This window comes from Necator americanus, chromosome I (assembly GCF_031761385.1).
Source record: "Necator americanus strain Aroian chromosome I, whole genome shotgun sequence".
In the NCBI taxonomy this organism is placed as follows: Eukaryota; Metazoa; Nematoda; class Chromadorea; order Rhabditida; family Ancylostomatidae; genus Necator; species Necator americanus.
In genome coordinates, this window is record NC_087371.1 from 16,548,896 (window position 1) to 16,573,504 (window position 24,609).

General features: G+C 41.2%; 6 protein-coding genes across 7 annotated transcripts; 4 read left to right on the plus strand and 2 right to left on the minus strand.

Annotated features, from left to right (window-relative positions):
* Positions 1–1,239: 1,239 nt before the first annotated feature.
* RB195_005796 (uncharacterized protein) lies at positions 1,240–7,378 on the plus strand (the record flags this gene model as incomplete). Its single annotated transcript, XM_064178529.1, has 4 exons — positions 1,240–1,242; positions 1,302–1,359; positions 5,526–5,654; positions 6,816–7,378. 4 exons carry the CDS (start codon positions 1,240–1,242, stop codon positions 7,376–7,378), a joined length of 753 nt encoding a protein of 250 aa, XP_064035566.1.
* Positions 6,390–6,842, minus strand: RB195_005797 (uncharacterized protein; the record flags this gene model as incomplete). The annotated part of the gene is made up of 1 exon (XM_064178530.1): positions 6,390–6,842. One exon carries the CDS (start codon positions 6,840–6,842, stop codon positions 6,390–6,392), a length of 453 nt encoding a protein of 150 aa, XP_064035567.1.
* On the plus strand, positions 6,977–7,378 carry RB195_005798 (uncharacterized protein; the record flags this gene model as incomplete). Its single annotated transcript, XM_064178531.1, has 1 exon — positions 6,977–7,378. The coding sequence occupies one exon, from the start codon at positions 6,977–6,979 to the stop codon at positions 7,376–7,378; it is 402 nt and encodes a 133-aa protein (XP_064035568.1).
* Positions 7,379–7,411: 33 nt separating this feature from the next.
* RB195_005799 (uncharacterized protein) lies at positions 7,412–8,034 on the plus strand (the record flags this gene model as incomplete). The annotated part of the gene is made up of 3 exons (XM_064178532.1): positions 7,412–7,557; positions 7,608–7,760; positions 7,803–8,034. 3 exons carry the CDS (start codon positions 7,412–7,414, stop codon positions 8,032–8,034), a joined length of 531 nt encoding a protein of 176 aa, XP_064035569.1.
* Positions 8,035–8,576: 542 nt separating this feature from the next.
* On the plus strand, positions 8,577–9,167 carry RB195_005800 (uncharacterized protein; the record flags this gene model as incomplete). The annotated part of the gene is made up of 1 exon (XM_064178533.1): positions 8,577–9,167. One exon carries the CDS (start codon positions 8,577–8,579, stop codon positions 9,165–9,167), a length of 591 nt encoding a protein of 196 aa, XP_064035570.1.
* A 1,114-nt stretch (positions 9,168–10,281) lies between these two features.
* Positions 10,282–16,915, minus strand: RB195_005801 (uncharacterized protein; the record flags this gene model as incomplete). Of its 2 annotated transcripts, XM_064178534.1 has the most annotated exons (11): positions 10,282–10,359; positions 11,290–11,427; positions 11,519–11,616; positions 11,699–11,792; positions 12,580–12,726; positions 12,813–12,878; positions 12,942–13,025; positions 13,244–13,343; positions 14,099–14,306; positions 14,370–14,478; positions 16,877–16,915. In XM_064178534.1, 11 exons carry the CDS (start codon positions 16,913–16,915, stop codon positions 10,282–10,284), a joined length of 1,161 nt encoding a protein of 386 aa, XP_064035571.1. The 2 variants fall into 2 exon arrangements, with proteins under 2 accessions (XP_064035571.1, XP_064035572.1); XM_064178535.1 differs by lacking the exon at positions 16,877–16,915 and having other exon boundaries at positions 14,370–14,430.
* Between the last annotated feature and the right edge of the window lie 7,694 nt (positions 16,916–24,609).

Below are 24,609 nucleotides of genomic sequence, written 5' to 3' on the forward strand. Positions count from 1 at the left end.
TGCACTCGGAGCATAACCTCCATCCTTCCATACTGCCCGTACTGTTGCGAGTAGTGGTCTAGATGAGGGCCCACATTCATAAGCATTGTTTACTTAAGTGGATAAACCTGCTCTGGCATAGAAATGGACCTGGATTGGATTTTAGTGCTATCCAATAACAATAAGTCCCAATGATAAATGCACCACGCAATGCGATTATGTTTATCCACGCGTTTACCACTGAAAATGTCGCCCCGGCGAGCGGTTGGTCCCACTACGAAATGCCATCGCACCGAATTTGCGCCAGCAGAGCAACCAAGTGTTATTGGTGAGCTCCTATGGAAACAAGAAAGTTGAGTATCTATGGCGGAAATGATATTTACTCGATGTAAGCCGTGAAAATCCAGGAAACAGCTCGTCTCGTCCTGATCGTGTTCATAAAAGGCCCAAAATTCTAACTTAAAAAAAAAAACAATTCTAGTTTAGTTGCTCTTCATTGGAGTCATAATTAACTGGATTTTTTCAATGCTTTAAGCTCAGTTGTTTTCTGTGAATAGTTTCTCTTTCTCACCATAAAAGTAGAATTTATTACTTTAGAACAATCTGAAATGCTTCTTCTTCGGCAGTATGCTACAGAATGACAAATTCTTTTTCCGAATTTCATGTTTCCGATTCCAATTTTTTTCTCCGTAAAATATGATTTTCATTTCGTTTTTACGCTCACAGTTGGTATTCCGATCTCTCTTATAACACCCCCTCTCTGACGTTAACGAGATGAATCATATGGGATTCAGCGCAGAGTCACTAATAAGTTACTGACCGATTACGCTAGTTAGTTCACAAATAATCTTGTTCTTGTTGTTCCCTTTTCAGTTCTCGTATTTATGTGGGAGTTACGTAAATTCAGAAGAAAAGGAACGAGTGAGTATGCAAAAAACTTTCACCGAATCCGATGGCTTACTGGAGTAAGCGAAGCCTTTGTGATCCCAAGATAATGAGGCCGTCATATGCTTAGCACTAAAAGATGCTCCATTATTCATCTTTTTGTTCCAAACAAACAACGTTCAGACAAAATTCCATGTTAAATTTAATTTTATTCATGGTTTAATACTGAAGTATTTGCTCGAGAGTTGGCTGTTTTATGTCGAATCGATTCAAACCTCAAGCAAAATCTTGCGGGCATAAGAAGAAAAGAAGGTTGTGCTTTACAGTTGGATCAACGGAAATAAGCTAGAAAGATCGACTTTTGACGAACTCGACATGGTAAGGTGATGTATTAACTCCTGCTGAGCTTAATTTGTGGATTGATTCGCCTATTTCAGGCTCATGAGAAGACGATTTGCCGAAACGTTCGTCAATTAAATCAACTAACAGCTTTGGGTGCATTTCATCACCGCACCCGCCACCAGGGTCAAGCGTATAGTTGGGAAAAATCCCTCCTAAAAACGACCCCCCTTCGCAGACCCTCCCAAAAACGACCCCCTCATCTCGTTCCTGCCAGTATAGCTGCCCACAGAGCAATCAAAATTCGGGTATAATAAAAAAAATTTAAAAAACAAATAAGCGCCTAATAAATAAATTAAAATAATACGATGTAATAAACGAATAATAAGTTATTTCAAAAAATAGTATTGCTACAAGTAAAACAAAATACATATTGTAATGCAGCGATATTAATGGAATAAATAATAACTAGAAATTATATGTTCACGTTAATTATATGTTCAAGATGCCGCGTGACGTGTGTCAGATAGAAGAAGGTCAAGAAAAATAAAAGTTTTAAACAATAAACAAAAGTTCGATCCCCGCCGGAACCATTATTTTTGCAAAACGAAAAAACTGCTGGAAAAGAAGGAGAACACCTTTTAAAACAATTTTCACACTATTTCCGACTATTACCAAACAATTCCACTCATCGACAACGGAAATGAACGGATAAGAGTTCGATCCCCGCCGGAATCTAGATTTTTGCAAAACCGAAAAAAAATCACTAAGGAGAACATTTCACCAGCAATGTTTTGAAATTGTATTTAGAGCACTGTTTGCCACATACAAGTGTTATATAGAGGTTATTTTAGCGATTAAAACCAGGTCTTAATTGGAAATTACTGCTGGACAGGTCGGGTTTCGTTACCTTGAAATAAACATGAATAACTCACTAATGAAGAGACATAAGAAAATGTAGCTGGCTGCGTTGTGTAGAGGAGGATTTGCGCTACAAAATAGTCAAAAAATCTTTTGCGGGGACCCTCTGGTTTTTTTGAAACCTAGTTGAGAAAAAGTTGAGAAATTAGGCATTTTTCTCAACTTTTTCTCAACTAGCTTTTTTAAAGACGAAAACTACCTGCAAAAAAGTAAAAGAAAACTGTGATAGCAAAAATCTTCCTCTACAACAAACTCCAAACCGAATTCGTTTTTATAAACAATGAGCTGAGTTATGGAAATTTGTTTGAAGTCACACAGATTTTGGCGCGTTGCCGAAAATCCGAGATTTCGCTCTTTTTCCCGTTGCGAGGATACGGTAGCGCCGTTAAAAAATTCGACTCCATATTTGGATAGAGCATCAAGGAGAACCCTTAACTGCAAATTTTGGTCCCTGTAAGTGTTCTGGTTTTCTCAAAAGCTAGTTGAGAAAAACTCGAAAATTTGAGGCAAAAATTGGGATTTTTCTCAACTAGGTTTCAAAAAGACTAGGAAAGCTAGAGGCACCAAACTTTGTAGAAATATAGGAGAAATCTCTCTCTACCGATCGCAGCCATCTTTATTGCATGAAATTCACTTTGAGCGTAGATATTCAGAAACTCGTGGAGCCCACTTTGTACTAATTTTAACCCTAATTACGCCTGTAGATGTTTTTTTTTGCGCTCAGTAGCAGCATCAGAATTGCTTTTTCGACTGAAAGTAAGAAGTTCGTCACTGTAGGATGAGAAATGTGCTCTTTGAATTCTTTCACGCCAAGTGCAGAAAGAGCACGTCGGCAGGGATTGATCCCTGACCTTCTCAATGAAAACACCGCGGCATCTCGTTGAGCCATCCAACCTTGCTAAATCACCAGCACCAGCCCTATTTCAACAGAGCGTGTAAAGGCCAATTAACAGATGTCCTTATCGAAGTCTTTGTAATCACGCATAAATAAGTCTGTATTATACTTACCAACTTGAGCCAGCGTACTTGCTTTTCATTGCAGCTATCTTTCTACTTTTACTTAGTGCTCTTACACTTCTGTTAGCTTCTGATATTCAATTGGCTGTGACGAAGAGTGCCAAAGCACTGTGCAAGCTATGAAGTTTGCCTTTTATGGTACTCAATACGAAGTAACCTCTGGTTAGTTTCATTTCTTTCATATAAATTAGTAACACACAATTTTGTTGTGTAGACTGTAATTTTGTAATTTTGTTTTGTAGAACTGTAATTTTGTAGTGCTTAGACTTGATGGGCTTGGCAAAAAGTCGATTTTTGAAAAAACAAAGACTTTCAGGTAGTTAATTGCATTTAAAATAATTGGTTTCTCATTTTATCACATCACAACATTATCACTTTATTTATTATGCATCACATCTATTCAAGATTTCAATTGTTTTGGTTTGTGCCACCGAAGCGTCATCAAGCATCAGTTAGAGCAGCAAAAAATGCTAATCGTCCATCTTCAAGATTGGCTCGAAAAGCGCAGTAGTTTTATTACTAGAATTATGAGGAATAAATTTTTAAAAATCATTTTTTGGTTTGTGTACCCTCTTTTTATCCTAACTTTTTATGCTACAATAGTCTTCCTCAACTGCAACCGCGAGTCTTCTTCAATCGTTTATTCGGATATTAAAAAAATTTATTTATTCTATATAATTTATTTTTATTGACGTTTTTTCTTTTTTGAGACAACTCTTCCATTTTTTAGTCGCAGATATGGGGACCTGAAAAAAAGCCTTAGAATACGTTTCAGTTGTGAATATCTTCTGATATGCGATAAAAACATGCCATTCACTGCTCATCATCCTTCAAGTTTCAGCATTACGTCTGAAAAGAAGCAGTTTTCACTCATGTTTTTCTGCTGGATGTCGCATACCTAAATTACATTTCATTTTGTACACCTTAATATGCGTTTGTTTGAAAACGACAACCCCGTCTTCCCTTTCTCTTTGCTCCTTTTATTTTTTCTGATTTTCCAACCCCTACTTAAATTTTTTCTTAATTTTCCGCCCCCCTCTTACGACCCCCTCTGATCCAACACCCCTCTTACGACCCCCTGTTGAGAAATTCTCAACACACGCTTGACCCTGCCTGCCACTCTTCTCTTGACGTTGCGCGGAATCTCCCTTACATAAATAAGAACAAAGGGGAAACAACATATAGTGAAAAATCCCGGAGATGATTACGGAAAGATAACTCGCATGATATACGATACAGTTGTCAGTGGAGAAAACTGGAAAGCGTTGATTGCCATCACATGATGTCGTGATGTAACGTGGGCGGTTTCATCGTGGACCATTCTGGAGGTTTGTGGAAATAGGTGGTTCGCTGAGAAGTTCTGAACTGAGAAGATAAAGGTTCCTGTACGTGCAAGACTTAGCTTGACGATGGTAACATAGCCGGCTAATGAGGACACTCAAACGTTGGTCGCAGATGCAATAAGAGGAAAGATTCGGTCCGGAACAAGAACATAAAAACTGCTGGTTGTGGAGCAGTGACTTAGGACGGAGAAGGCAACGAAAGGTTCTGAGAGGGAATCCTTGCTTTCTCCAAATATGGTAGCAAAGCATCTACAAGCAACTGGTAGTCACGTGATTCTCGTCTGGTTTTAGTCCATCAAATACGTTGTTTTCACGAGAACTGAGGAACCTTCACCACAAAACCTGCTGTGACTTTAAGAAGTGTCGAATTTAAAGATAATGACAGCGTCATCAACACAGTTATCCTAACTAAACAACTAATATAAATAGGAAAGAGTGGACGTCCCTCGTTGTTAATCTCAATACTCAGTCTCATCCTAACATACTGGGATTTCCGATGAGGTCGACCCAATGCTGGGTACAGGTTTATTCACAGGTGTGGTTTTGGTGGAACGTGGAAGATGGTAGCAGAAATGACAGGGAGGCTGACCAGCGCTACATTTTCTTGAGTTTTGCTCAGCGCGACCTGAAGATGTCCTTGTAGGCGTAGCCGTACAGGTCTACGGCTTGGTCGTCTACCACATACGGTGCAGGACCTATTAGTGGAATCCCACGGCTCTGTAGATCCATCCGTAACTTCGGCCGTGGACTTGCATCCCAGAATGATCAATGATATACGACGGCCAGCAGAAGTCACACCCGCTGGAATGGCCCAGTGGGTGTGGTGACTCTGATGCCTTCGCTTCCGTGTTCCGTTGTATGTACATGCGGCTGTACAACTTGGGGATTGTGATAAGGCTTTTCGGCTGCTCACTCCCGCTGCCGAAAGTCAACAGAATCGAGCCGCAGTCATGACGGAACCCAGGGGATAGCAGGGGATCGCTGCTGAAAATCGTGTGGTCCTCGATGGATCCTCTTGCTAAAAATTTTGTTTCGACGCAGGGAAAATTGATTTACCTCTGCCCGAGATCAACACAGCGGAATCGTTGTCCAGTGACCGTGAAGGCTGTGAACTGAACTATGAACCAGTGGTCGAGGAATCACTTCTAAGCGGGATCGATACTGGATATAGTAAACTAGTCATATGGACACATGACGTAGTACCTGTCTTTCTTTGCCGCAGCTGGTCGTGTTACTGAGGGCTCTGTTTCTCAACCCAGAATTTTTGTACCAATGGCAAGAAAAAAAAGGAAGAAAAATACGTTTTTAAATAAGAACTTGGTACATTTGTAACTGGGATGAGATTACATTTATGGTGAATGGAGCTGTGCTTGTGACTGCTGTCGCTGGTTGAATGGTCGAGGGTTCTATCCCCGCACAGCAACGTTCGTACCAGCCCGTAAAAAATTAGCACATTCGGAGCTGATATCCCTCCGTTATAATTGGTTCAATGCGAAGCCCCTGTGGATCCCGTTTCTTTTCGAACGTCCGAAGGTTCAAATCTTCTATAACCCTAGATCATCAACTGCAACTAGTTTCGCTCTGCCTGAGAACTCCGTGGATGCCTGCCCGTATAGAATTTTAGATTTTTGCATTGAGTCCACGTTTGGGTCCTCCTCGATGCTTCAGTCACCTTGGGACAAGGAGTCCTCGAGTACGCAGTCGTCGTAGACGACTTCTTTTCTCCTTCGTTGCCCATAGCAGATGTTCTTCTCCATCGTGTGGCTAAGTCGTGTTTTCGCACGAAGGAGACGGTGATCAGAACCACTACAAAAGGAGACGTCAAGTAGACACCACCTCCGGTTGGTGAGTATGTGGTCGATCTCCGCACGAGTCGACAACAGCCCCGCGAGACGATTGCCATTTTCATTCCGGTCCCCTAGTCCAAATCTTCCAATCCTGTATTCCTCTTCTGTAGCCTTTCCTAGTTTTGCGTTGAAGTCTCCGACAACGAATTTGTAGAAGGACTTCTCGTTGCGGATTACTTCCTCCAGCTCCTACAACTTTCTCTCCACGAATGACGAGTGTACCGTCATTCATCTGTCGCTCGTCGCTCCTTCTGCACTTAGTCTCCTGCAGAGCAATCACGTGAAATTTGATACGCTCTGCAGCTCCGAGAAGGGCATGCAGGTCAGCGTCTGTAGACACTGTTCTCGCGTTGTAAGTACACAGTCTGAGACAGCCTCCATGGCGAGCCATGCGTGTGTCGCCTTGGTCCAGAATCAATGACGTCCTGAGCAACCTGAGATTTGATCGCCTCTCACCGGTCGTTCGTTCCGTCGCGAAATGTAGGCGGTGTTGGTTTTGCTGTGCACCCATCTGTCGTCTATCTTGTCGATTCTCACGAGATCCTGTCACTTCGTCTGGCTATTCTTCGCCTCCGCCCTCTGCGCCAAAAACCCATCGGTATCATCAACTGCTACTCACCAACATCAGCAGCTGATGAATCCGATATGAACGCGTTTTACGAGGAGCTGGAGGAAGTAATCCGCAACGAGAAGTCCTTCTACAAATTCGTTGTCGGAGACTTCAACGCAAAACTAGGAAAGGCTACAGAAGAGGAATACAGGATTGGAAGATTTGGACTAGGGGACCGGAATGAAAATGGCAATCGTCTCGCGGGGCTGTTGTCGACTCGTGCGGAGATCGACCACATACTCAGCAACCGGAGGTGGTGTCTACTTGATGTCTCAGTAGTACCATCCTTTTGTAGTGGTTCTGATCATCGTCTCCTTCGTGCGAAAACACGACTTAGCCACACGATGGAAAAGAACATCTGCTATCGGCAACGAAGGAGAAAAGAAGTCGTCTACGACGATTGCGTACACGAGGACTCCTTGTCCCAAGGTGACTGAAGCATCGAGGAGTACCCAAACGTGGACTACGATATGCTGCTCAGAGGATTACGAGCCTGTGCTGAGCGTGCCTCAAAGCCGCACACGACAAACTTGGATCGAATTTCGAAGACCACCAAGGAATTGTTGGAAAGAAGAATGACTTTGAGGTTTGATCCGAATGCATCGCAAATTGATCGGTTAGTAGCAAGTACTGAAAAGCGTTGCAGGAGGATCTTTTGAAATACAGGCAGAAGAAGATTCTGGGAGCAGTACAAAGAAGAACGAGTCTAAAGAAGTGCCGCAGGGATCTCCGCGAATATAATATTCCGCTAGCAGCCTTGCTGAGCGAAGACGGGACTCGCACGTCTTCTCGTCGTGAGATGGAAATCATTGCGGAGAGGTTCTTCTCGAACCTTTTCCGTTAATCAACTCCTGTGTCAAGACCGATCATCCCTTTTGGTGAATTTCCACCACTGGTTCTACCTTCGGAATTACGAGTCGCTATCAAGAGCGTGAAACCTGGCACATCCCCCAGACCTGATTTTGTATCAGCACACTTTCTTCGGGCTGGTCGCCATCCACTTCATGTAATCTTAGCAGCGCACATGACATCTACCTTCAGAAAGAAAGGATCTCAGACCATGGAAGACCTTGCAAACCGTTCTTATCCATAAGAAAGGTGACCGAGGGGACCTTCGGAACTACTGTCCGACATGCTTGCTGAGCGTGTTATACAAAGTATTCATGAATCCCAGCTTCAAGAACAAGCTGGATTCCGTCAGGGGTTCAGCTGCTTGGACCACATCCACACCGTGTCGAGAGTCATAGAGGTTTCCGGGAATACCGCCTGCCCCTTTCAAGCTTCGTCGACTCTGAGAAAGCCTTTGACAGCGTAGAAACGAATGAAATACTGTCAGCGCTGGTCGATCAAGGCGTGGACGCGTCGTATGTGAGGACATTAGCCAATTGCTACGATCGATGCACGACTAGGATACAGCTTTTCCACCGCCCTCTCACCATACCCATTGGAAAAGGGGTACGACAAGGCGATACCATATCGCCGAAGCTATTCAATCAATCTAATGCAATCGAATGGATAACGTAATCATTTTCTTGGGAAGAAAGGGGCATACGTGTTGATGAAAGATTTCTTTCGAACCTTCGTTTCGCGGACGACATCGTTCTCTTTTCGAGCAGTACCAGTGAAGCAGAAACGATGCTCAACGAATTGAACGAAGTAGGGAAAAGAATAGAACTGCGAATAAACAGAAAGAAGACACAGTTCATGAAGAACGCCTACTGCGAGGACGGAGGAGTACAACCTGATGGCTCAAAAATCGTGGGAACTTCGTCATACGTATACCTCGGACGTTCTATGAACATGGAAAACGACTTGAAGGGAGAACTGAATAGAAGAATGAGAGCATCATGGGCAGCATTCGCAGTCGTCAGGGAAGCTACGGCCTATCTTCACAGCTCCGACTTAAGAGGAATGTCCCGTCTTCGTGACCCAGCAGAATATGTATCGAAAGCAAAACATGGATGGGCCGGTTCCATCATGAGAAGAATCGACGATAGATGGACTAAAAGAACGCTAGAGTGGATCCCAAGTGATACTAAACGCCCTCGAGGGAGACCGCCAACGAGATGGGGTGACGTGTTCGCTAGACGGATGGACCAGCTGAGAGCTCAGCTGGATACGGCTCAAGGACCTCGTCAACGTCACTCACGAAACTTGCGAACATCTTGGATGACAATGGCTAGGGGCCCGCCACGTCCAGTGAAGACGGGCCATCTAAGTATCTAAGTAAGTAAGTTCGCAAGGGTTTGCTTGTGGAAGTCTGAATCGATTCGATATGTAACAACCAACTCTTGAATAAATGCTTCATTATTAAACCATACATAAAATTAAATATAACATAGAACTTTGTCATGAACAACAAAAAGAAGAATAATTGAGCATTTGTTAGTGCTAAGTATGTAATGGCTTCACTGTGGGACCATAAAGGCACAAATTTCGCTTACTCCAGTAAGCAATCGGATTCGATTAAAGCTTTTTGCATAGTCCAGGGAATGGAACTTAGCTGATACACCTTCATAAATAAAGGCTTCCTCTGAGTTTCTACGAGAATTTCAGAAGGATCGTAGGCAGCCAAGTAACACACCTTCTGCCCTATGACTATGGTTAGATTTAAAAATAGCAACAATCGCTAGATTTGTTACTGATATCTGTGGAGCAATGAGGGCTTTTCTGTAGGAGCTCAACGTTGGCGATTCGATTACTATATTCATTCAACCTTAGCGGGTTATTCAAAGAATAACCCTCCAAGGTATCAAAAATTAACGAAAAAGACAACCGCAACCAGTTGTATCTCGGATTTAGAGCTGTCACGAACGTTAGCTTCCAGTCTGATCTTTGCCGTGCTGTTCAGTTCCTTCATCAGAGATCCTGAGGATTCTTCTTGTTCACAATCTTTTCTTTTTCTTCACGTTCAGGATCTCTAACAGTTCAGAACTTTGCAACAAACCAAAATATCTAGACACACGCTATCTTATCTTATTCAGAACAGTAACAAAAGGAATCCTCTCTAGACGCTGAGCACCCAACAAAAGTGGTCCACCGATCAGTATGCATACAATAAATTCGTAGTCGCCTTTGGTAAAATCACATTTTAAAAAATCAATAGTGATTATATCACAGATAGAACCTATGGTCAACGGGACATATACATTGCACATTGAGAAGACAAAACAATTTTTCCTTTTCTTCTTACGGCAGGATATATACGGAAAGACTGCCTCGTGAATGAATAATTACAAGTATAGATATCGATTAAGGCGGGGAAGTGAGAGGAACGTGAATTTTGATATGACTACATGAGACTCAAAGAAACAGCAGATATACATATATATCAAAATTCCTATAACATATTCACTCCAGAAAGCCATGACATGGCAAAATCGAGAACGTAAAGGGCAGTGTTGATGAAGCAGAGTATCTGAAATAAGTTCAGTAGTTTGAGGGAATGAAACATAGCGTGATGTAGGTCCGAGTTGCTTGAGAGAACCGTCGGGGAAAATCTTTGAAGTTTGGATTTCTCCGCCCAGTAAGGTTAGACATACACAGCACATGGCCTCTATCTTGTACTCTAGAATCTGTTTTCGACTTTTTACTGTTTTTTTTTAATCCGCCGGTCTCAGTCAGAATTCTTAGTAATGGACGAAATGAATTTTTGAATACATCGTTCGAAAGCATAGAAAGTGCTAGTTTCGAATATGCTCACAGAATTTTGTTTTATCAAGTGTGTCCTAAAAACAGGCGGAATTTCCTCTTATGATTGACACCTCGACCATTGGCGTATCCCGCGGAAATATCTTCGATGAACAAAAACGACATTCTTGGGTTTTGTATTTGTTTCCCAAAAATTGGACAAATATTTGACGTATTCATAATCAGGAAGTCATTCGAAACATTTTGCTACCCAACATCACATGTACCACGAGATATCCATTGTCTTCGGAAGTTGGCGAAAGTGCTACATCGAAAGTAAGTAAGAAAAGTACGGATTATTATTGATTGTCATCTTCAAATCTATGCGTCATTATCATTATTTGTGGGTAGGAAAGTTACTCGGAAAATCTCTCGTTGAACTATGTACTTGTTCTTTGTGTTCTTGAGAAAAATTCAAACACTAGATTTCTGACTTGATGAAAAAAGCTTAGTTTTTCCAATGCTAGACTTACAACTTTGCTCTGAACTACCTTTCTGATCATTTCTAGCGCACGAGGTCATTACATTCCGTGTTGTAGATTCAAAAAATCTTGCGCCCGATCCTGATACCAAAGCATAGAGTGTTGATTTCTATGTTGAATGCGTGGATTTTGACTCAACAAAAAAACCTCTGATGGAAATTTCGGCTTTCACTCACCGTTGCTATGATCCACTCGGCTCTGTGACAAACTAAGTTTATTCGAGGCCCGTTCGGTGGATAACATGCCGCGTAATATGCTTCCAAGCACGACGCTAATAAATAAGCTAGGATCGCGATCAATGTCACGTGAGCATCCTGAACGTGTCGTTCTTACTTGCTCAGTGAATGAGTCATCACACATTTGTGAAAGTCAAATAAAAATCGTAGACAAACAAGAAGAACTCACAACTTTTCGCCACATATGCACAGTATTCGCTAAGAAACTTGTTAGTAGCAGTACAGCAGTGAATATCGCCCACGTTGCCACTATTCCAACAACGGCTCCTACAAAATCATCGCGTTTATACTTCGACGCTTCAGTGTGTTACTATCATACGTGTTCGAACACATGGAACATTAACATTACCCTGCCATTCCGTGTTTGTTCGGATCACAAAATCATGGAATGAAGTGCCTCGCATTGGACCAAGCACTAATCCTAATATAGCTGCTCCCAAGATCTGAAATAGGAGTTACGAGTAGACTAGTTTGTCAAAAAATCGCCTATTATTGGCTACATCACTAGTTTCTTTTCTAAATAGACTTCTCAAAGGGGGTACACCACGAAAGTCCTGGGAAACGACGTGGGAAACAGTCTTCCTGTACGACTTTCTACGAGTTTTTCCACGATATGTCTGCATCCACCTCTGTACGCGGGCCGCGTCTGGATTATCAATGAGGTTTCTCCAGCAGCTTGGTCAAGCAAAACCAGTGGACACACTGCTGGGAGGATTGATGCGTGTGCAAGGGGAGGGGAGGGGCGTAAGGGCCTCGAAGGAGAATTCGTACAGAAAGAAAAAAAATCACACGGATTCTTTCAGGACGATTACATAGAAGGATTTGAGCGTGAAAGTGCTTTACGCTGCAAATGTTATCTTTTCGTGCAGAGATCCAAACATCGTCAATTTCCTGGTATCCCGCCTCAATCAAGCTTTAACGAAGGTGTTGCAGCGAAGCAAAACAGTGAGTCAAAAGCTTTGACCGAGCTCAGTCACAACGGAATTGCCAGCTCACCACTTCGCCATGGGGACCTACCAGCAGCAGGACATCTGTTAGGTCCCCAGCGGTGATGTGGTGACCGTGACCAGATGTTTGCGCTCTAAATGGAGTAAGACGTAACCGACACTACATGGTAGATGAAACGGTGCTAAAAATCTGAGGAAATATTTAGGAACAAAGGTCTTTCGTAGATTTTCAAACGTCTAATAAATCATACGAAACGAAAAACAACAAATAAATAACACTTGCCAGTTCCGCAGCTTTGACCCCCACTCGTGCATACATAGGATATTTTTTCGTATCCAACTTCTTATCCGTTCGTAACATTGTAGACGGAGGATAGGTGGTGTAGGATGGTGCGTAGAATGGTCGTAACCGTCGTAACGTTGTTGGGGCCTGGAGAAATCCAGGTGTTTGGGGACTCAGAGAAGCCGCGCGTGAGTTAAAAGGGTGAGATAACTTAATTTTTTTTGTCACCTGACCTCATTGACGTAAGCTCGTTGAAACTGTGAGTTGTAGTCGAGTGGCGCTCCACCAAAATCAGTTTCCTAACAAGGCGGCGACCATTTGTAAATTGTTTAGGGAGGAAAGCAAAAATACCAGAAAAATACCTGATACTGTGATATTCGATATGTGTAAGGATCACGACTCTTTCTATATACAGGTGATGGTTTCTTGGTCGGACCCGAGAATGCCTCAAACGATATTTTTTCACCAGGATAAGACGACTGATAATGAAATATAAAACGACTTAGACTCGTGAGTTAAGACTAAACATCATGAATTTGATCTAAGCAGCATTAGAATAAAAAGAATAGAGTAAAAGCAAGACGTCAAGTTCTAAGAAATGAAATTTATTCAAAAAACCAATGCTTAGACAGATGTTTTAAGTGCAAATTCCAGCGGTTGCTACCTTAAATTGTCGCTTTTCGTATGGATCAGCGGATATTCCGCGCGACTTCCTAGATGTCGCTGTTGTTCGCACATTGGCTGGTGCACGACCGGGTGCAGTCCTAAAATAATTTAAATGAATTAATTAACTGACAGGTATTCAGAAAAAAAAACGCTATTGCAGTTTCAAGAAAATCACTACTTTTGTTCTGTCGTTAGCACAGTTCGAAAATATCGTTTCAAAATGCTGAAGAAAGCCCCTCTGTTTTTCTTCTTAGAAATTCTGGCACATTGCCACAACTGAGAGTGCAATGCCCTCAACACTTTCTCGCTTTTTTTTCGGTCGTCTATCACTGTATTCCCACGCTCTTTCGCCATGTTCGCTCACAGATCAACTTGTGCATTTCTATTCATAAGTAGATCATTGACATCAATTGTTTGATATCGTTTGTTTGTTTGAGAGGGCGGGTGTAGTGTGGCAGTTAGAGGTTCCATCTGAGGTCCGAATCCGCCCTAGTGCTCACCAGGCTTTCCATCCCTTTGGGGTCGATAGATTGGTACCAGACTTGCCTGGGAGGATAAAACACTGACTTGACACATCGGCGGCCTATACATTACCGCAAATCATTGTAGAGGCCAGTTACATGTTCATAAACCTCAAACGATTCTGAGTTGAAGTGAACGTGGACGCACATCCCAAGCGGGTTGATTAATGCCAGAAGTTTTATCCTTTTATTGTTTGATATCAGCATTTATTGTGCGACGGTACGACATGAATGCCAGATATCCAATCTGGGACAGCATGGGTGTGCCACAAAAACGAGAACGACACGGCTAAGAAGCCAAAGCCAGTCATGTGAAAAGCGATGAAACTCACCGAGACCGTCGCGGTGGTGAAGGCTGTGGTTGCGGATACGGTCGGTAAGCGCCGGATGCACCGGGATAAGGCCCATACGCGCCCGGATAAGCCTGACTACTTGGCTGATAGGCGTGATTGTGATAGGCCTGACCATTACCGTAGTAGGGTGTGTAGGTGTAGCCACCTCCATAGTACGGATATTGTTGCGCATCGCCGTAAGCGCCATCTAAATTTTAGATTTGTTAAACTTTTTTCGGAAAACAATTATTAACTGAAGTGAAGCCTGAACCTATGTAAGCGTTTTGTCCGTACGGCTCATGACTATAGCCGCCATTGTACACGCCAGGCATATAGTAGGCGGCGTTGATCGGTTGCGCCGTGTACCCGCAAAAAGGATCCTGAAAGTACACGTCTTGGGCAGATGAAACGCGACAAAGTACAATTTAAGTACGGAAACTGAGAAGGTGTGATATCTATAAAGAAAATAGAAAAACGATTTGAGAAGGGAAGAAAGCATTGACTTTTCCGAGGAGAGTTTGGCGCAGTTAGGGTTGTAATTTGTTCAACATGGTAACTTTTTGCGATGTTTCAAATTTTCTTTTAAGGCCATTATCGTACACAGACATTTTTTCACATTATTTGTATCTACTTGAAATATTAATCATTTGCGAAATTTCTATTTAATTTCGTTGCGAAAAAAAAGAAAATTATCTCGACAATTAACAATAGGACACCCATGGAAAGAGTTTTAAACTGCTCTAAGAAAATTAGTAACAATGCGAAATAGTTTATATGAACTTGCAGTAGCTCTGCAGTAAATAGAATCTGACATCAGAGAAGAACAAACAGCGGCTGTTGAAATTGGGCAATAACATTAGCAAGTAACAGTGATGGATCGCGTACATGTATGTATGTACTTCCAATGACTAACGCAGTACTCAGAAGGAAAAAGTACTAAAGGAAGAAAGTACTAAAGGAAAAAGTCAGTAAGAGCAATCCAAACGGAGAACTAGCGCCAGTACACATTTTCCTAGAGGTTCAATAAATTTTCGAGAGAGCGAGGAACTACACCACCTTTCCCTCTCTTTTTAAAAGAATATATTTAGAATTTTTGTTGGTCGCGTGTTGACAACTTATTTCTAACGTAACGTTTACACCTCCATTCATCACATTTTTCATTTCTCAGTTTTCAATGCAGCCGAAAATCATTTCTTAGCTTAGCTAGTCTGTTATGTTAAGTAATCGTGGATGAGCCGAACTCATCCTATAGCAGTTCTACAAATCCTGGGCACCGGAAGGCTTGAACCTGTACAAAATAAATAATAGTATCAAAAAACCCACAATATATATATATATATTTGAAAAAAGCAACAAAAAAGTACCGTTGGAGATAAGATATGAAAGTAAACATAAGACGCAATATACTTTGGAAGTAATTAGGTGAACAAACAGAAAGGGTTCAAATATTATTTTAAAACAACCTAAAGAACTCGAAATTTCGAGTAAATAACAGTATAAAATGAACAGGTTTCTAAAGTTTGTGATAACGTGCCACCTTTTTTACTTTTTTAAAGGCATTTTTAAAGGCGAATCACTTACAATTTTGGTTACTTGCAGCTCAGTTTTCTAACTTACTTCATAAAAAAAAAATCTGTAAAAAAGAGTTTTAAGCAGAAATTTCTAAATTACTTCATTCAAAAAAATCTGTAAGAAAGAGTTTTGAGCAAAAATCTTTTAAGAGAAGAAAATTCTAGAAAAGAACTTCATTCGTAGATTTGCTTAAACAATGACAAGTGATATCCATAGTACAGAACAAATCCACTCCGGATAAACTGTGACGTGATTCGATTGAAGCACTATCAACGCTGATCATCGCCCTTCCCAAGGATACTGTATTTACATTGGGTGTGGCAGTTGACTTTTGTGTGATGAGACGACTGCACGTCGTCTGCCAGTGAAAATTTACACCACTTACGCATTTCTGCGGCCAATTCACTCATTTCTTCACCCAGGGGCCTACTTCGGGTGGTTTTTAAAGAGCCCGGGCCACATTTACGGACGAGTCATCACCAGAAGCACCAACAGCAAAAATGGAACGCATTGAAGGTCACCCATAACAGAAAGTATATTTGCTAGAACATGAGAGGTCTTCTGATAATAATTTTTGAATATATTGAATAAAATACCTGGCTGCCCAATCCGCTTGGGATGCTCTAACGCTTTGAACTGCGATTCGGAGTCGGTGAGATGTGCGTTTTAGGAATGAGTGCCAGCCTCTACAATGACTTGCGAGGGCAATCCGATGTAGAAACTCGGCGTTTTCATGCTCACAGACAAGTCTAGTAACAATTTATCGATCCTAGAGGGTGGAACGGTTTTGTTGGCGCTAGGCGGTTTTGAACCATCGATCGCCCACAGAGTTAATGTATGCTATATTAACATTAATAGGTCTATAGTATTGATTACGGTATTTATTAATCGGGCTGGTGTAGCGGGCAGTGGAAGAGGTTCAGCTGCACTTGCACAGATTTGAAAATACTCTGACTTGACACATCGACTAGTACAAGTAAGTCGTTGAAAGGCTGCTCAATTGAAAAAAAATTGAAACGAAAAAAATTAAAATGAAATTGAATGGAAGTCGAACGCATAGTCGCATCCCTACAAGGGTTGATCAACGCTGTGCACTTTATTCTCCATACTTTACTCATTAATCGACTATTTTTTAGTTTTAGCATTCAATGCCAATAGCGACTGTAAAAAAGGGATTGTAAAAGATGAAAATTACTATCTACTCACAAGCCAAATATTTATTTGTATCTTGACTCGGCTTATCATACTGGGATAGATTACTGCATTAAGTTCAAGAGGTGTCACGACAAAAACGGACCCATATCCAGACGTAAACTGTCACCTTCTTTAATGTTAGAGTTTCCGAAAACCTGCATTAGTGCCGAAATAAAAATAATGAGTGACTGAAAAAAAAAGAAAAGTGAGTGACTAAGTTGGGAATGTGGATCGGCACTAAACGTTACGAAAAATGAGGCCCAATTGAGCAGATGAGGAAGAATAGCAGGACAGCGGGATCGCCAGAAAAGTGGACAGAAAAGGTCAACAGAGAAGAAAAACCAGCAGCAAAAAAAGGAAATAACAAACAAAAAAAGAGGATTTGGATGAACAGAGAAAAAAACGATGATCGAAACGCAGTTCTGAAAAAGAGGACAGACAAACAGTTAGAAAAAAGGGGACAAGAGAAAATGAAGTGGAGAAGTTTAGGTAGTTTACAAAGGATGCACACAGAAGATGCGTAATGTGAGATAGGAAGGGAGAGAAAAAAGAATGATTTAAAAAGAGGAAAACCGAACCAAACGATGAAAACGATACGAACAGATGCGCAAGCGCTATCTATTTATGTTCAGAGAAAAGTAGCCAATTGAAAAAAATTGGTGTTATTATTTGAAGGATCGACTAGAGTGATTCGACGGATATCCAAAGATTGCCTCGATTCGACTCGATAGAGTTCAGCGCCAATGCTGCACTCAGTTATAAATGTGGGATGACTGACGGACGAAAATGACTACATGAAGAAAGACAGCTGTGAGAGAAAAATAAAACTCTTTTCGTCGAGGGAGGGGTAGATTTTGTTGGGAGATTTGTTGGAAAACACACGGATATTACCAGTAGAGAATACGGCATCACCATAGAAAGTGCTAGAGCAACCTCGAAAAGTCCACTGAAGAAAAAGTCAGCAAGGTCACATTAATCATATTCGTCTCCAATCTCGTATTTTCTTATCTGCAAAGGACTCGTAAAAATTCTAAAGCGCTTCCACCAATAGACTGAACTGAACAGATCAGCCTGTAGAAGGAAAAGAAAAGGGCGAACTCTAGGGAAGAAAAATTCTCTAGCCGTGCTTATGTGGGTCGAAGACTGACGAACTGATACGACAATAGGATCAATAACCGAAATGGCCTCATGTGCGGAAAATTCGCGGATATGTCAATAGTGAGGACTGGCAACCTAAGCTAGCACTATCTAGTGGACACCAAGTGCTCTTCTTAGGACATCTTGGACGCACCCCGCCGAAAAAAAACCCGCGCGCACACACCCCAACAACTGCACAACCCGACATCGGAGGGACAAAACTAATCCGGTCTCAGGATAGGATATGTAAACATTGGTAGCTCAATAGAGCCGCCCTTGGACAGAGCCAAAGAACAGTTTCCAAAAATGCTGCTTAGGATAATCGGATAAGGGAACGAGTTCAGCCATGGAAGAGACTGCGGGAAGCGCCGCCACAAAGTTCGAAGAGGGAAAGGTGCGGGATCAGCACTCTCACAGAAATTTCGCCATATTCAACGCATCTAAAGACGAAAAAGGGAAATTCTCGTGAAATTGCCGCAGCTGAAAATTTTTTATGGGTGTACATCGTAGGTATTAGTGTTTTCAACAGCTTAACCATTAAAAGTAGTGAAGTCAATAATCATTACTTGGTAGAAGGAGGCTGAATAGTCTGAACAAGCGAGATAAATGGAGTTAAAGTGGATTACAGAGAGCCCGTGCTATGTAAATGGTAGAATACCCGAACTACGCATGTGCTGTTATTGTACCGCTATTGTGCTGCGATTTTCATCGAGCAATTTCAATTTCCATGTGGGCAAAATATAGATGGGCACATCTTTTTTTCAGGCCATTAGCAACTGATCGGGGAAGCAACGAAAGGTCCTTTAGCTAGTTTTTCTGTTAGTTTTTTTTTTGGATATAACGCTAATCGCAGCTACCGTTAATCATTTAAATATTTGTATAGACATTGAACCCCGTTATTGATTTTTTTCGAAAGATCTTCATCTACTTTTGAAGACAGGATCCAATTTTTGTATTATTAAATTTCCACCGAAGAGATTTGATTTTCGCTTGAGAAAACGGGCAGGATTATCACTCTATTTATTTTTCGATTTTTTTATTGGACCTCTTCGAGGTTCAAATTCAAGGCACTTAATATAACATTTTCATTCTTTTAAAATTTTCAAATATTTAGGTAAATAAAAACAAGCAAATAATAAATAATACAAATAGTGTAAGAGTGCGATGAGTAATACACAATTTATTAATATAAACAATACAAATAAGTTAATTGCAATGGTCATAAAATGCTCCCTTTTCATTTCGCTCAGATAAAGTCTTGTTAATAAGTAGAAACAGATGCTCTTCCGCTTTTCATGCTGTCATTGTGCTGCTATCTACAGCTACATAGAAAACTGGTAATGATTAAAATAGAACAGAAATTCACACGAAATGAAGAAAGAAATTGAGCAGAGCAGTCACAAAAAATAGATGGACAGATAATAAACATATATAAAGATCTTCTAATGTACTGCAGTAATAAATATACACCAACTATGGAAAATGCTCAAAATTCCGAACATTTTTTTCTAAAACTAATAAAATAATAAGGATAAAAAGATAACGGGTCTGGCGTTAATCAATCCGCTTGGGATGCGCCCCCACGCTCACTTTAATTCAGAATCGTTTGAGGTTTACGAACGTGTAACTGGCCTGCATAATGACTTGCGGGGCCAGCCGATCTGTCAACTCAGTGTTTTTATCCTCCCAGACAAGTCTGGTACCAATTTATCGACCCCGGAGGGATCAAAGGGTTGGTGAGCACTAGGGCGGATTCGAACCTCCGATTGATCGTGCAGGAAGCGGAACCTCTAACCGCTACACCACATCCGCCCTTAATAAAATAATACAATCTACAAAACCAGCTGTAAGTTCAATAGCACACAGCTTCACGTTTAGTGCAAACCATGCGAAGGAGATCAACCGTACTTAGGAATTTGGTTGATGGTTTGGTTTCCCGCCAAATTTTTCAACACTCGACGCCAAATTTAGGTCCTCTCCTCCTCCTTTTGGGAGGAGGGATTCGAAAAGCTGTGCTAGCGTTGGCGTCGAGTGTCAGACGGGGATGATACACACCTCTGATCTCAAGGCCGTTTTTAAACTGTTTACGAAATGGTTGTGGCAGGAAACTTATACATTTACCTAATAGTTCTCTGAATCAAATCATTTGGTCCTTTGAATTGGTTTCAATAGATCGATCGTGTCCTTTCCAAAATCAGATGCTTAAAAGAACATTGGCTCAGTACTACGTCCAGTGCTTTCGCCTAATCCAAGTTTTGTATGGACGTAGCTCAACTATAACTTCACGTTAATGTAAAAAAATTCTAATATCAAAATAAAGTTAACTGGAGTGTTTGGAGCAACTCGAATGAGATGAGTAACAATTCAAAGACAGAAGGAAAAAGAAATGTGCAGATAAAATTAGAATATTTGGAGAGAAAATTCGGAATTAAGCGACAAATTCGGAAGATGTAGGGCGGAAAATAACGGTTTCGGTCGCATTTACACAGAGTTGTGATTCTGTAAACTTGGCTCAGTGGATGAATCTAAACACTAATTTCCATAGGATTATTCTCGCACTGTGTTTCATTCCGTCATGACTATCCTCAGGTTCTGAAGAAGTCAATTAGTCAGAGTGAATATGCTTCCAATGTAAAGAGTGATCAATTGCCATTTTCAAAGAAGAGTGATCAGTGATACTAATCACTTTGAGTGTAATTACAGATACGCAATAAATTGAAAGGATAGAATCGCAATAGAATGTAGCATGGAAGTGTTCACGTGTACGTACAGTGGTTAGTGATTTCAGTGCAGTTATAGTATAAATGTGTTCGTGTCGTTAACGAACTCGACTCAGCAGCTCGAAGCATTGTTGAAATGCGCGTAGGCAAACGAAATTCAAGTGGACATTGGAGGAGGTTAATTAAATACAATGCGTTCGGAGGGGAACTCCTTGTCCGAATGGACGTCAACTGATTAGCGTCAGTTCGTATTAATCGTCTCGTGGTTAAGATTCAATTTATCCATATGTCAATGAACACCTCCAGCCATTCAATAAAAATAGGTAGAAAATAAGCGTTCTGTAAATTGTGAGATTTGGACATGCAGAAAGGAAGGAATACCAGTGTACAGAGAGAAAAATGAAAGACCCGAAAATCATACAAAACGTAATTCGTAAGTTCTTTACACTACCACAGTACAGTGTAAAGAGCTGGCAGAAATTAAGCAGAGATGCGGATAAATGTTATGGGCCGATATTTAACTCGGAGTCTAGAGATCACAAAACTGCACTGGAAATCCACTTGGCGAACCAAAGCAGAGCGAGAGACTGGTTGCCACAAGCCCAGAAGTGTGTTGAACCGCTGCTATTTTTACTTTTCCCAGAAATAAAAGTAGAAAAGAGGCGACCAGTAGCACTTGAATCCGCACAAAGCTGCACAATCTATAATTTGTTGCCTGCTGCCGCTGTCCACCTCAATATTACGGGGAGCAGACGAGCAGCAGAACTGCACAACAAGCGTTGAAGTGACTGCGAAGTGAGTGCCGAAGATTCAGATCGAACCAACGGCGAGAAGAAACTAATCGGTCGATAATAGTCGATGAGGTCCGGTCATAGTAAAGGGAATAATATGTGAACTGATGCCAATAGTGAAGTGGCTTGTTGAGAACTTAGCAAGAACACAAACAAATGGACGCACGCGTCCGCGCCCATTGACGTTACGCGAGCGATAGGACAAATAGAGTTTGGCTTGAGGAATCCATCTTTAATGTGTAGAGAAAAGAGAAAATATGACGAAAGGAAAGAAGGGAGAGAAGATATTTCCCAGCAGCGGTGTGAGCTCGTGCGGAAGCGACGTTTCGCGATATCGTAGGCCTATTGGTGGTGTTGCAAGGAGTATGAGCGGCATGCTGAAGTAAACAAATTGCTAAGAAATCCTAAGGCTCTATTATACAGGCGAAAAAGCACGCAAAAACAACAGTATCTTGGATTAGGATCAAATCCAGAGAAGACAACAAATTGACGGGGAAATTTTACTTGGAACGATACATGAAGATATTTTGCTGTACTTAGAAACATTCTGACTTTATTCAAACTCCACGTACACTGCTTCAAAGAATTTTAACGGAGTTTACTAGAATTTCGAATGATCATAATTCTGTATTAATTGTAATCGATTTGAGGGGTTCATGCAAAGCGTTGTAATAAAAAAGATACACCTTTTCTAACGTCAAGAAGAAAAAAAGTTGAAAACAGACTTTTCTACAAAAGTTCTCTGCTCATAGATCATTTTCTCAAATTCGGACAGTTTTTACCTTCGAAAATACCCCAACTTATCTCATTACGTGTACTGCTGTCGATTTTATCGTGTTCTCCAGAATTGGCCAACAGCTCCATGTCGTGATATAGTTTTCAAATCGTCAAAGAAGTTTGAACACGAACTAGTCTTAGAAGCAGAAACAATTGGTTCGGCTAAACATAGACGGCGGTGGAGAACCATCAGGGCAAAAACGTTTTCCAGTCTCTTATGTATTTACTTCTATTTCCAATCAAGGAGTATTCAGTTGCCAGTGAATGACAGTGATGTTAATAATAATTTATGATTATTATTATTATTATTATTATCCATAGAAATATGTAGTGAACTATAAAGAAGGCATGAAGAAGAAGATTTAGGAAGTTTCAAATTCTTCTCAACAATTTCAAAAAAATTACTGTTGCGTGAGCAGTCCTACAGTGAGTTTGGACTTCCTCAAGTACGAAAACCCTATCAATAATCTTTCCAAACGATGCAAATCCGCAACTCTTCAGAAGAAAGTCCTTCATCATTTGCATGGTTTAGAAAAGAAAACGTATTTCTTTTTAGGAAAAAGCCATGCTCGTAAACTCATATTTTGATTCCATTACTTTCCTCTCGAAAGCGTTTTATTGACTCTCTGATAGTTTGTATTAATCCGCATCTCAAATAACCTCCACATTTAAATTCCAGGACAACTTCAATACTAACAAGATCCAGAACAAGATTCAAGTCTCACTGAAATCGTAAAGTCGCATAGTGTACATGAGCAAATCCTTTCCCGACCCTGATCCTTGAACTATTTTCAGAGAAAAAAGAACCGTTTGTCAACAAATTCAGGCATCGTGTGATCCTTTTGTATGCGTTTCAAGAAGGAATTTCCTGGGACATTTTGTAGATTGTTCACCGGATTTCTCCTAGAATATCCATGATACTTATACCTAGGACGATAGAGTGCCGAAATCTCGCATTGAAAATAATTATCAGCCTTAGAATCTTTCTAAGTTGCGAATTTCTGCTTTAGAAGACTAGATAACTAAACTATGCGTAATAACATGTTCATTGGAAACCACGTGCGCAAGTTGAATTACATTTTGCGAGGATGACGCCAACTTACCCATTTTCCAGACACAAAGCCACTGACCAGGAAGAGAACTGAACGATCGGAAAAGCCTATGAAATCAACTAAGAGCGCAGACAGGAAAAAAGAAGGGAAATTTCATGGAAGAAACGTGCTGTTTCTTCTGACGTATTCTTTCCTTGACAACTAACTCGAGAGTGGGAAATTGAGAAATTCGAGAGTGGCAAGGAATGAGATTCATGAAAGAGTAAATTAATGTTTGAATTAATAAGTGAATAAACGAATGGATGAATGAATGAGCGAATAAAGGAATGGATAGACAAATGAGTGGTTGATTCATTGAACGTATGAGCGTATGAATGAACGAACGAGTGAATGAGTGAAGGAGCACTTTAGGTGAATAGACCGGAAATTATGTGGCTGGAAGAAGCGCTTGCGTCAAACACCGCCAAAGGCTTTGAACAAGCGTGTGTGTGTGCGGTCAAACTGATCCGGCGCTAGCGCGCAGCGCCAGAGCAGCTATGTCAATATACCCGTAAACCAAGTGCCAAGGTGATTAACATCAAGTGTCCAGTGTCGACATTGGCTGGCGTCACCGTCGAATTTTCTTGAAACAAGAAAGGGTATGATCCAGAGATGGATCTCATGGATTTTCACTCCAATGTCGCCTTCTTGAAGGCAGCATACCGTGGTAAGGAAATCTGCGAGAAAAGCCAGCGAAGGGGTTGTAGATTATGGAATCCAGGGTGGTCCCGCTCATCTCTCCCCAATCGTCTCCTCTAAAAACGGCGTCTTCTACGCGATCGCTACGACGATCGCTACCCTCATGCACGCGCCGCGTTCACGTGCGAGCGGTCGAAGCCTATTCGGGTGAAAAGGCTGCTGAGGGCACCAGAGAGTGTACCGGTGGGCTCGCTTCAAAGTACTTCGTAGGAACTAAAGCTTTTTAATTTAAGATTAAGAACTTTAAGCTTTAAGATTGAAGTTTGAAGTTTTCTTTGCGACGATTAGCAGAGATGAGCAGAATTGATTCATGAGAGATTCCGCAGTCTGCAACCTCATCTCTGGGTTTTCCCGCAGATTCCTTCACCTTGTCAGCTTCGTGGTATGCAGCCTTTAACTTGACAGAATGCAAAATCTTGTACGCTTCTATCGTCTTTTCTTTCACAAAGCCGAAGCTGAGATTTATCTATCTCTAATTTATGATGTAAAACCAAAGATTTCGTTTAGGTTTATGCTTAGATAAATTTAAA